The 12,355-nt window shown below is 50.1% G+C and overlaps 1 protein-coding gene across 1 annotated transcript in view; it reads right to left on the minus strand.

Moving 5' to 3' along the window:
• The window catches only part of TENT2 (terminal nucleotidyltransferase 2), a 74,923-nt gene extending 64,429 nt beyond the window's left edge, over positions 1 to 10,494 (minus strand). The window contains exons 1-3 of the mRNA XM_069749817.1: positions 10,216 to 10,494; positions 6,229 to 6,357; positions 322 to 568 (exon numbers count right to left, since the gene is read on the minus strand). Of these exons, the coding sequence (XP_069605918.1) occupies positions 322 to 568; positions 6,229 to 6,357; positions 10,216 to 10,364 (525 nt within the window). The 5' untranslated portion in view covers positions 10,365 to 10,494. The remainder of the gene's footprint in view (positions 1 to 321; positions 569 to 6,228; positions 6,358 to 10,215) is intronic.
• Positions 10,495 to 12,355: the final 1,861 nt, after the last annotated feature.

Below are 12,355 nucleotides of genomic sequence, written 5' to 3' on the forward strand. Positions count from 1 at the left end.
TTTGATGCGGTTTTTATGCGGTTTTAGTGCATTTTTTGTGCGGATTTTGTGCAGTTTTTACCACTGTGGATTTCTATTAATGGAGGGGTGCAGAAACGCTGCAGAACTGCACAAAAGAAGTGACATGCACTTCTTTGAAATCTGCAGCGTTTCTGCGCGGATTTTTCTGCACCATGTGCATAGCTTTTTTTTTTCCCACATTGATTTACATTGTACTGTAAATCACAGTGCAGTTCTGCAGCGTTTCTGCTGCAGAAAAAAACGCTGCAGATCTGCATCATGTGCACATACCCTAAGACAGAGAGCCGTTTCCAGTTTTACCTTGTCATTAGCAACAGGCAAAGTGGTTTCTATGTCGTCAAACAGCCAGGAATCAGCTGCGGATGGAACTTGACTATTTACATCAGAGCTCGGAAGAGATTGCCGTAATGGCAACCCATCAAAGGAATAATAGAAGTCATCTCTTAAAGGCACTGACTGGTGAGCAATAGATGAAGGCGACTGTGGCGGAGACTGAAACCTCTGCCTCTTCAGATCATACTGATTAATCCCCTCATCACTTCTCCTCCTGGAAGAGAAAGCAAAGAGAAAAGGAACAACACAAAATGCATCTTAGTGCCCCAGACACCACCACCAGATGACGGGCATACTGAAAGCTTATATCTATGTGCATCATGGACAGTCATTGTGAGGGCACCACTTATATACATAGGTTCAAGTGAGGAAGCAAACTGGGGGAAGCTCTTACCGTAATAGTGATTCAATATGGAGAAACTGTTTAAGTAAAAAGGGTAATCTGGGCAAAAGAGAACCTAAATTCACTGTTCAGATCTTGACACTACACATGAGAAGATTCACTACAAAGCTATTAGAGCTTATATTGCATTTCAGCCTAAATCTTACGGGCAAGAAATTCTGCAATCTTAGACTCTGTTCACATCTACTTTACATAATCCCCCTGCACCCAGCATAGGCCAAAAAGGGTTCTTTTGGCAAAGGCTACATTTGCATGAGTGGCCTTTTTGCCCCTTCCCATGTTGCTTTACAGAAAGGCAGAGTAAGAACTTTTTTTTTAACTTAAGTTGAGTGAATGGCAGCCAAATGTTCATACATCGGCATGAGGACAGTGACCGAAGCAAAAAACTGATGTGAACAGAGCCTAAGCCTCAGTCTGATTAGGCGTTCATTGGGAGGAAGCGAGAAACCTACAATATAAAAAATGTAGCAAAACTCTAGGAAATTATTTTTAGGAGTCAAGGACAAAAAGCGCACAACAAAATTACTACATTTGCAGTTTGCACCGAACAAGTTGGGCAGATAAATAGGATTCTTATAGGTGCCATGGGTTACGTACTACATAGCAAACAATGTTACATGGCTTCAGAAGGATGGAGCTCAGCATTCAATCGCATTATAAAACCATAGGGACCATGCAGCTCCGCATCTTCGAAATTAAGAAATAGAGAACTTGGCTCCCTTGTTTCATGTGCTAGGGAACCAGACCATGATAGATAGATAACCAGAGCACATGAGCTGACTATCAGATACAAGAGTCACCATATCTATAAGGCTTCTTTCACACTAGCGTCGGAATCTCCCCATCGCAATGCGTCGGGGAGAGATTCCAACGCTAGCGTTTGCTGCATTGCACAATGGAGGCAGCGGATGCATTTTTCCGGCGCATCCGCTGCCCCATTGTAAGGTGCGGGGAGGTGGGGGCGGAGTTCCGGCCGCGCATGCGCGGTCGGAAAAAGCGGTCCGTCGGGAGAAAAAAACGTTACATGTAGGTTTTTTTTCTCCCGACGGTCCGTCAAAGCACGACGCATTCGTCGCAAGACGGATGCGAAGTGTGCAAATCCGTCGCAAATGCGTCGTCAATAGAAGTGTATGGGGAAAAAACGCATCCTGCAAGCACTTTTGCAGGATGCGTTTTTTCTGAAAAAAAGACGCATTGTGACGGATTTAAAAAAACGCTAGTGTGAAAGTAGCCTATGGCAAAATAATGTAGGTGCCAAAGGGACTAGATTCTGAAATGGCTGAATAATAATAATAATAATCTATGGGTACGTCAGAATATGCCCAACACAGGAATGACATTAACAAAGCCGAGGAAAGCCAGGCTTGATCCAGACTGAGGAGAAAAAAAAAAAACAAGTTACATCTGGAAAGTTTTTTTTAAGCTATTTTGATTTAACAAGCAGCTGTAAGAGCTCCGTGGAGATCCTGATGTGCCTCACAACTGCATCCTCCAAGGACGCTCATCATCCAGGTGGTACACATGAGACACCCATATGCAGCTTGTGTAGAACGAAGAAAACACTAAGGCCAGGACCACAGGTAACAATGACTACATGAAAAGACATTACAGAAAAACACCAATGACTGCTTACATAAGATTACCGTATAGATACAAGATGCAGCCACAACAACTCAGCAATGAGGAGCAGAAGAATTAGGAGCCTCTTAAGACAATAAGAACCATTTTGTCTCATGGTGCATTGGACAAAAACACAGCACAGAGGCCACGGTGAGACAAGGCAAAATTGCAAAAGTCTGCAAACACATGACACGAGGTTTCCTCCCAAGTGAAGTGCACATGTAGCGATATACAAACATGCAGCAAATTTTAAGATCTAACACATTCATTACATTGTACATTGCATATTTCACCTGATGAAATACATAGGATGAAGTATGCAACAAACCAGAAGGGAGACTGGTCCCCATGACTGCTCTTAGCTCAGTTAGTAAGGCCGAAAAAAGACATTTGTCCATCCAGTTCAGCCTATATTCCATCATAATAAATCCCCAGATCTACGTCCTTCTACAGAACCTAATTGTATGATACAATATTGTTCTGCTCCAGGAAGACATCCAGGCCTCTCTTGAACCCCTCGACTGAGTTCGCCATCACCACCTCCTCAGGCAAGCAATTGCAGATTCTCACTGCCCTAACAGTAAAGAATCCTCTTCTATGTTGGTGGAAAAACCTTCTCTCCTCCAGACGCAAAGAATGCCCCCTTGTGCCCGTCACCTTCCTTGGTATAAACAGATCCTCAGCGAGATATTTGTATTGTCCCCTTATATACTTATACATGGTTATTAGATCGCCCCTCAGTCGTCTTTTTTCTAGACTAAATAATCCTAATTTCGCTAATCTATCTGGGTATTGTAGTTCTCCCATCCCCTTTATTAATTTTGTTGCCCTCCTTTGTACTCTCTCTAGTTCCATTATATCCTTCCTGAGCACCGGTGCCCAAAACTGGACACAGTACTCCATGTGCGGTCTAACTAGGGATTTGTACAGAGGCAGTATAATGCTCTCATCATGTGTATCCAGACCTCTTTTAATGCACCCCATGATCCTGTTTGCCTTGGCAGCTGCTGCCTGGCACTGGCTGCTCCAGGTAAGTTTATCATTAACTAGGATCCCCAAGTCCTTCTCCCTGTCAGATTTACCCAGTGGTTTCCCATTCAGTGTGTAATGGTGACATTGATTCCTTCTTCCCATGTGTATAACCTTACATTTATCATTGTTAAACCTCATCTGCCACCTTTCAGCCCAAGTTTCCAACTTATCCAGATCCATCTGTAGCAGAATACTATCTTCTCTTGTATTAACTGCTTTACATAGTTTTGTATCATCTGCAAATATCGATATTTTACTGTGTAAACCTTCTACCAGATCATTAATGAATATGTTGAAGAGAACAGGTCCCAATACTGACCCCTGCGGTACCCCACTGGTCACAGCGACCCAGTTAGAGACTATACCATTTATAACCACCCTCTGCTTTCTATCACTAAGCCAGTTACTAACCCATTTACACACAATTTCCCCCAGACCAAGCATTCTCATTTTGTGTACCAACCTCTTGTGCGGCACGGTATCAAACGCTTTGGAAAAATCGAGATATACCACGTCCAATGACTCACCGTGGTCCAGCCTATAGCTTACCTCTTCATAAAAACTGATTAGATTGGTTTGACAGGAGCGATTTCTCATAAACCCATGCTGATATGGAGTTAAACAGTTATTCTCATTGAGATAATCCAGAATAACATCCCTCAGAAACCCTTCAAATATTTTACCAACAATAGAGGTTAGACTTACTGGCCTATAATTTCCAGGTTCACTTTTAGAGCCCTTTTTGAATATTGGCACCACATTTGCTATGCGCCAATCCTGCGCACATGTTTTAATTTAAGCTGAGTACCTCCTCCAATTGCCACTGCTCAGCTAACAGCTTTTCTTTTTTTTCTGTGCCCCTCTGTTCCAAATCTATGTCCCCCAGTAATGAAGGAGAAAAGAATCCTTTGAACGTCGGGTTGTGTGCCATTTAACTTCTCTGTGGGAACGGTAGTGATGATTAAGATTATGGCCAGTGTCAGAGGTGAAAACGCAAACACCCGTTGAAGTTCTGTGACACACACCCAGTTGGTTAAATTGAGCATGTGAACCTTTATTTCAGAGGGGGGTAACTTTGGACCTGAGAAGCCGAGAGGAAAAAGAAAATCTGTTCTAGTACCAGTGGAGCAGCACCAACTGGAGAAGGTCCTCATTGAAAGGTCCTCTATAAAATCTGTAAAACCACTGAACTGGCACTCATCCTGTTTCCAGCTATACTAGACCAACTATGGAAAACCAACATTTTTATAGAGAAAGCAAAATGAAGGATAACAATAATGAGTGGGATTTATCAATGTGACCACACCAATTTTCTGGTGATAAAAACTAAAAATTTATGTTGCGCATGATACATGCACCATCATTGCAACTCTCGTTTGTGTGTGTGGGGGTTCCACTGCTCGATTTTATTTTATTTTTAAAGTGGGAGGCACTTTAATTTAAGCCTGAAAGTTGTGTAAATTATAGCGCAAATTGTGCGAGTTCATGATTGGCCTAGATTTCATTTTCCAGCGCATGCACAGCAGTCAACAATCCAACTCTTGTAAGGCTACATCCCCACGGTCAGTAATCGGCAGGGCTTTGGATGTACCACATGTCTGCTGCATCCAAAACGCTGCCGGCTTTTGAACGCAGGTGATTCCGCATGTGTTCAGTGAACCGTGCGGATTCACCGCGTGTAATACATTGTACGGGTGATATTTATCTTGCGGAGACTGCAATATAAACATGCTGCAGTCTGGAAAGACGCACCGCATCTCTATCTCCACAGATAAGCAGCGGGTACCGGTGCACGCATAGTGGACATGGGATTCTCCACTATGCTGTAACATCTTGCCGCTGCGGGTTGGATGCTGTGGATGTACGCAGCGTCCAACCCGCAGCGTTTACTGACCGTGGGAACATACCCTAAGAGGTGTGCGCCTGTATATCAAAGTACTATTAGGCTATGTGAACACATTGCGGATTCTCTGCGGATCCACAGCGTTTTTTGCAGTGCAGAAACGCTGCAGATCCGCAATTGATTTACAGTACAATGTAAATCAGTGAGAAAAAACAAATGCTGTGCACACTTTGCGGAAAATCCGCTGCGAAATCGCTGCGGTTTAAAAGTAGCAGGTCACTTCTTTTTTGTGAATCTGCAGCGTTTTTGTACCCATTCCATTATAGAAAACCGCAGGGGTAAAAAACGCAGCAAATCCGCAAGAAAACCGCACAAAAAACGCGACAAATCCGCAGGTGCGTTTTCAGCCAGGAGAGGCAGAATCTGCACCAGAAATTCCTAAGCCTAATCTGCAACGTGTGCACATAGCCTTAGTCCAGCCCTAATAAATCCCCCTCAATGTGTCTACAGCTCAGAATACAGATACAGAACTGTAAAAAGATAATTACAATTAGAATAACTCACACCAGCACCTTCAGAGACATCATTGATGCCCCTATGTCAAATAATGAACAAAAAGACTATGGTTGGTAATCCTGTCTTTATGGCTAGGATTGTTCTTTTCCATAGGCGCAATCTACAGTATGTTACAGAATAGGATGCCAATGTCTCTTATCTTGGAATAAGGCTGGTGAGGTCCATTGTTCCATGCCTGATCTAGACAACTGATTGCAAAGTTGTGCACTGGTCCACGGCTCTGCGGCCAGTCCAGCACTGGTTGGTCAAATAAATGAGTACTCATAAATGGACAACTCCAGAAATTATTGTGACTGGCAAGTGTCTGACTGTCCGGATCATTCAGTATCTATCTATGCACACACAAATGAAAAATAGAGAATACAACAAGTAGATGATGGTGACAATTGGGGGTACTCACTTCCTGTTTTGGAATGGTGAAGGTGAAGAGACTGGATTGATTAAGGGGCTGTGGTTGCCAAGAGTCCATGGTTGTGTGGTCACCGGTGGCATCATCAGGACATTCCCACTCATCAGCATCCTAGAGAGGCTAAAAGAGTTAATGTTATCAAACAAGGTGCATCGAACATACATAGATTATATGCACACTTTACAAAATGTCAGGCGACCCTGCTTCTCATGTGATCCCTAAAGCCCAATGACTACAAATGGGCCCCATATAGTCCGATACCGTCAACATTCAAACCCCCCCCCCCCTCCCAACTACCTTTAATCCTACCAACTGAACTTAGTATGAAGCAGGGCACAGTTAGAAGGGAGAACATATGACTGTAGGACTGAACTACATAGGGTTTAACACCATAGCGACACATTTGTCTGCAGCGGGGGAAGTACACACCAAAATATTTCAATCGTCAAAGTGATTTCATTTGTCGCTTTAGACGCATAGGGACCAAAAAAAATGTTTGCAAATATGGATACCAATGTAGTCACCCATTGGCAGTCACGTGCCTCTCACACTCACTGGCATCACAGTGAGGGCCAGTGACTAACAGTCAAATGTTAAAGTAAATAAAAGCATCTGTGCTGGATCGGTAAGAGAGAGTTTTTCACAAATTACATTTATCACATATCCACAGGAGAGTTTACAAGTGTCTGATCACTTGGACCCCCGAAGACCTCCGTCTCTGACACTCAAATTCAAAGACTATGGGACAGATGACGATAGGCTAGCAATGTGTCCGGCTATGTCTGTGCCATAGCCATTGAATGGAGGCATAGTGCGCATACATGACCACCGCTGGATTCAGGTATTTTCACTGTGGTTGCACAGGCAGGATGAACTGGGGACTTCAAACCTAAAGCTCTAGTAAATGGTGGGGGTCCCAGTAATTATTTAGCAACTGTACTATGGGTGATAAACATGCACTGAAAGAAACCCCTTTAACCGAGTACTACACTGTTTACACATCCCAACATTTTTCATCTGGATTTTTGGACACATTTGCAGCTTCTCGTACTAACAAAACAGTGGATGAGAATTTAGAAATCTCTTCCGCATGTTGCAGCATTTTTGGTGTAGAAAATGATCTGCAGTGTGGATTTTTTGTTTCTTTAATTTGTAGAACGTCCACTAATGTTGTGGTAAAAATGTGGCCTTATTGTGAAAGTTCCCGTGAAGTCAATATGTATCTATTTTCGTAACTCTCTATCACATGTGGGGTTACTGCAAAATCCACAATAAAAGTAAAACCTGAAAACACACACAAGATCCTCACCGATGCTTCCTTCCCAATCACGGTGCATCCCGACCTCCTGCGGTGACGCTCTGTCCCAACGGAACCACTACAGATAACATGCTAGTAGCGATCACATGGCACGAAATGTCATCACAGGGGTTGGGATCCACCATCATGGAAACAGCTAGTGGTGGAGAAAAAAGAGCAGAGGCGAGTCAGAGAAAAATAGAGCCCATGGGAAAATATCAAGCCTCACAATTGGGTCTAGATCTGCCGCTGTGGACATTTGCGGAATTGCATGAGGATAATATCAGCATGAAGTCTGCAACATGTCAACATACCCCCCCATATCTGCACGCGCCGTGTCTCCCCCCTAGCGCACGCGCCGTTTCTCCCCCTAGCGCACGCGTCTGCACGCGCCGTGTCTCCTCCCCTCACGCACGCGCCGTGTCTCCTCCCCTCACGCACACGTCTGCACGCGCCGTGTCTCCTCCCCTCACGCACACGTCTGCACGCGCCGTGTCTCCTCCCCTCACGCACACGTCTGCACGCGCCGTGTCTCCTCCCCTCACGCACACGTCTGCACGCGCCGTGTCTCCTCCCCTCACGCACACGTCTGCACGCGCCGTGTCTCCTCCCCTCACGCACACGTCTGCACGCGCCGTGTCTCCTCCCCTCACGCACACGTCTGCACGCGCCGTGTCTCCTCCCCTCACGCACACGTCTGCACGCGCCGTGTCTCCTCCCCTCACGCACACGTCTGCACGCGCCGTGTCTCCTCCCCTCACGCACACGTCTGCACGCGCCGTGTCTCCTCCCCTCACGCACACGTCTGCACGCGCCGTGTCTCCTCCCCTCACGCACACACGTCTGCACGCGCCGTGTCTCTCCCCTCACGCACACACGTCTGCACGCGCCGTGTCTCTCCCCTCACGCACACACGTCTGCACGCGCCGTGTCTCTTCCTCACGCACACACGTCTGCACGCGCCGTGTCTCTCCCCTCACGCACACATGTCTGCACGCGCCGTGTCTCTCCCCTCACGCACACACGTCTGCACGCACCGTGTCTCTCCCTCACGCACACACGTCTGCACGCACCGTGTCTCTCCCTCACGCACACATGTCTGCACGCACCGTGTCTCTCCCTCACGCACACACGTCTGCACGCACCGTGTCTCTCCCTCACGCACACACACACACACGTCTGCACGCGCCGTGTCTCTCCCCTCACGCACACACACACGTCTGCACGCGCCGTGTCTCTCCCCTCACGCACACACGTCTGCACGCGCCGTGTCTCTCCCTCACGCACACATGTCTGCACGCACCGTGTCTCTCCCTCACGCACGTCTGCACGCACCGTGTCTCTCCCTCACGCACACACGTCTGCACGCACCGTGTCTCTCCCTCACGCACACACGTCTGCACGCACCGTGTCTCTCCCTCACGCACACACGTCTGCACGCACCGTGTCTCTCCCTCACGCACACACACACGTCTGCACGCGCCGTGTCTCTCCCCTCACGCACACACGTCTGCACGCGCCGTGTCTCTCCCCTCACGCACACACGTCTGCACGCGCCGTGTCTCTCCCTCACGCACACATGTCTGCACGCACCGTGTCTCTCCCTCACGCACGTCTGCACGCACCGTGTCTCTCCCTCACGCACACACGTCTGCACGCACCGTGTCTCTCCCTCACGCACACACGTCTGCACGCACCGTGTCTCTCCCCTCACGCACACACGTCTGCACGCACCGTGTCTCTCCCTCACGCACACATGTCTGCACGCACCGTGTCTCTCCCTCACGCACACATGTCTGCACGCACCGTGTCTCTCCCTCACGCACACATGTCTGCACGCACCGTGTCTCCTCCCCTCACGCACACACGTCTGCACGCACCGTGTCTCTCCCTCACGCACACATGTCTGCACGCACCATGTCTCCTCCCCTCACGCACACACGTCTGCACGCACCGTGTCTCTCCCTCACGCACACATGTCTGCACGCACCGTGTCTCTCCCTCACGCACACATGTCTGCACGCACCGTGTCTCTCCCTCACGCACACATGTCTGCACGCACCGTGTCTCCTCCCCTCACGCACACACGTCTGCACGCACCGTGTCTCTCCCTCACGCACACATGTCTGCACGCACCATGTCTCCTCCCCTCACGCACACATGTCTGCACGCACCGTGTCTCTCCCTCACGCACACATGTCTGCACGCACCGTGTCTCTCCCTCACGCACACATGTCTGCACGCACCGTGTCTCTCCCTCACGCACACGTCTGCACGCACCGTGTCTCTCCCTCACGCACACACGTCTGCACGCACCGTGTCTCTCCCTCACGCACACACGTCTGCACGCACCGTGTCTCTCCCTCACGCACACATGTCTGCACGCACCGTGTCTCTCCCTCACGCACACACGTCTGCACGCACCGTGTCTCTCCCTCACGCACACATGTCTGCACGCACCGTGTCTCTCCCTCACGCACACACGTCTGCACGCACCGTGTCTCTCCCTCACGCACACATGTCTGCACGCGCCGTGTCTCTCCCTCACGCACACACGTCTGCACGCACCGTGTCTCTCCCTCACGCACACACGTCTGCACGCACCGTGTCTCTCCCTCACGCACACACGTCTGCACGCACCGTCTCCCCACCAGGTACACACAGTCAGCTCCTCCCCTCACCTGGCATTCTTCTGGTAGGTGAGGTGGGCATGCAGCAGCTCGGGGCGCACAGCCAGCGGCACCTTACTGAGCAGCTCCCCGCCGGTGTGGTGCGGTATGGGGAAGGGCGGTTGCGGACTGCGGCCCACACTGGGGGAGTTAGGGAACATGCTCCCCCCGGATAGGGCCGCACATTAGCCTGTGGTCTGCCAGGCCGCCGGGGAGTGACTGAGGGACTGTGTCTACAAGCTCCGGAGGAAATGGCTGCCACCAGGAAGAGAGATGGAGGGCGGCGACAGCAAGCGAGTCAGGGGGCGGCCGGCACTCTGGGCGGAGCGGGGTGGCATGGTAACCACAACACATCACGTGATCACTGTCAGTCAATCAGCTGCTACCCGAGCAAATGTGTACTATACGGAAGTGGCGTCCACTGCAGTGGTGTGGAGCGCCCCCTGCTGTATATGGAGAGAGCCCCCTGCTGTATGGAGAGAGCCCCATCTGTATATGGAGAGAGCCCCATCTGTATATGGAGAGAGCCCCATCTGTATATGGAGAGAGCCCCCTGCTGTATGGAGAGAGCCCCCTGCTGTATGGAGAGAGCCCCCATCTGTATATGGAGAGCCCCCTGCTGTATATGGAGAGAGCCCCATCTGTATATGGAGCGCCCCCTGCTGTATGGAGAGAGCCCCATCTGTATATGGAGAGCCCCCTGCTGTATATGGAGAGAGCCCCATCTGTATATGGAGCGCCCCCTGCTGTATGGAGAGAGCCCCATCTGTATATGGAGCGCCCCCTGCTGTATGGAGAGAGCCCCCTGCTGTATGGAGAGAGCCCCCTGCTGTATGGAGAGAGCCCCCTGCTGTATGGAGAGAGCCCCCTGCTGTATGGAGAGAGCCCCCTGCTGTATGGAGAGAGCCCCATCTGTATATGGAGAGCCCCCTGCTGTATGGAGAGAGCCCCCTGCTGTATATGGAGAGAGCCCCCTGCTGTATGGAGAGAGCCCCATCTGTATATGGAGAGAGCCCCATCTGTATATGGAGAGAGCCCCATCTGTATATGGAGCGCCCCCTGCTGTATGGAGAGAGCCCCATCTGTATATGGAGAGCCCCCTGCTGTATATGGAGAGAGCCCCCTGCTGTATGGAGAGAGCCCCCTGCTGTATGGAGAGAGCCCCCTGCTGTATGGAGAGAGCCCCATCTGTATATGGAGAGCCCCCTGCTGTATGGAGAGAGCCCCCTGCTGTATATGGAGAGAGCCCCCTGCTGTATGGAGAGAGCCCCATCTGTATATGGAGAGAGCCCCATCTGTATATGGAGAGAGCCCCATCTGTATATGGAGCGCCCCCTGCTGTATGGAGAGAGCCCCATCTGTATATGGAGAGCCCCCTGCTGTATATGGAGAGAGCCCCCTGCTGTATGGAGAGAGCCCCCTGCTGTATGGAGAGAGCCCCCTGCTGTATGGAGAGAGCCCCATCTGTATATGGAGAGCCCCCTGCTGTATATGGAGAGAGCCCCATCTGTATATGGAGAGAGCCCCATCTGTATATGGAGAGAGCCCCATCTGTATATGGAGCGCCCCCTGCTGTATGGAGAGAGCCCCATCTGTATATGGAGAGCCCCCTGCTGTATATGGAGAGAGCCCCCTGCTGTATGGAGAGAGCCCCCTGCTGTATGGAGAGAGCCCCCTGCTGTATGGAGAGAGCCCCATCTGTATATGGAGAGCCCCCTGCTGTATGGAGAGAGCCCCCTGCTGTATATGGAGAGAGCCCCCTGCTGTATGGAGAGAGCCCCATCTGTATATGGAGAGAGCCCCATCTGTATATGGAGAGAGCCCCATCTGTATATGGAGCGCCCCCTGCTGTATGGAGAGAGCCCCATCTGTATATGGAGAGCCCCCTGCTGTATATGGAGAGAGCCCCCTGCTGTATGGAGAGAGCCCCCTGCTGTATGGAGAGAGCCCCATCTGTATATGGAGAGAGCCCCCTGCTGTATGGAGAGAGCCCCCTGCTGTATGGAGAGAGCCCCATCTGTATATGGAGAGCCCCCTGCTGTATATGGAGAGAGCCCCATCTGTATATGGAGCGCCCCCTGCTGTATGGAGAGAGCCCCATCTGTATATGGAGCGCCCCCTGCTGTATGGAGAGAGCCCCCTGCTGTATGGA

Source organism: Ranitomeya imitator, chromosome 1 (assembly GCF_032444005.1).
Source record: "Ranitomeya imitator isolate aRanImi1 chromosome 1, aRanImi1.pri, whole genome shotgun sequence".
NCBI lineage: Eukaryota > Metazoa > Chordata > Amphibia > Anura > Dendrobatidae > Ranitomeya > Ranitomeya imitator.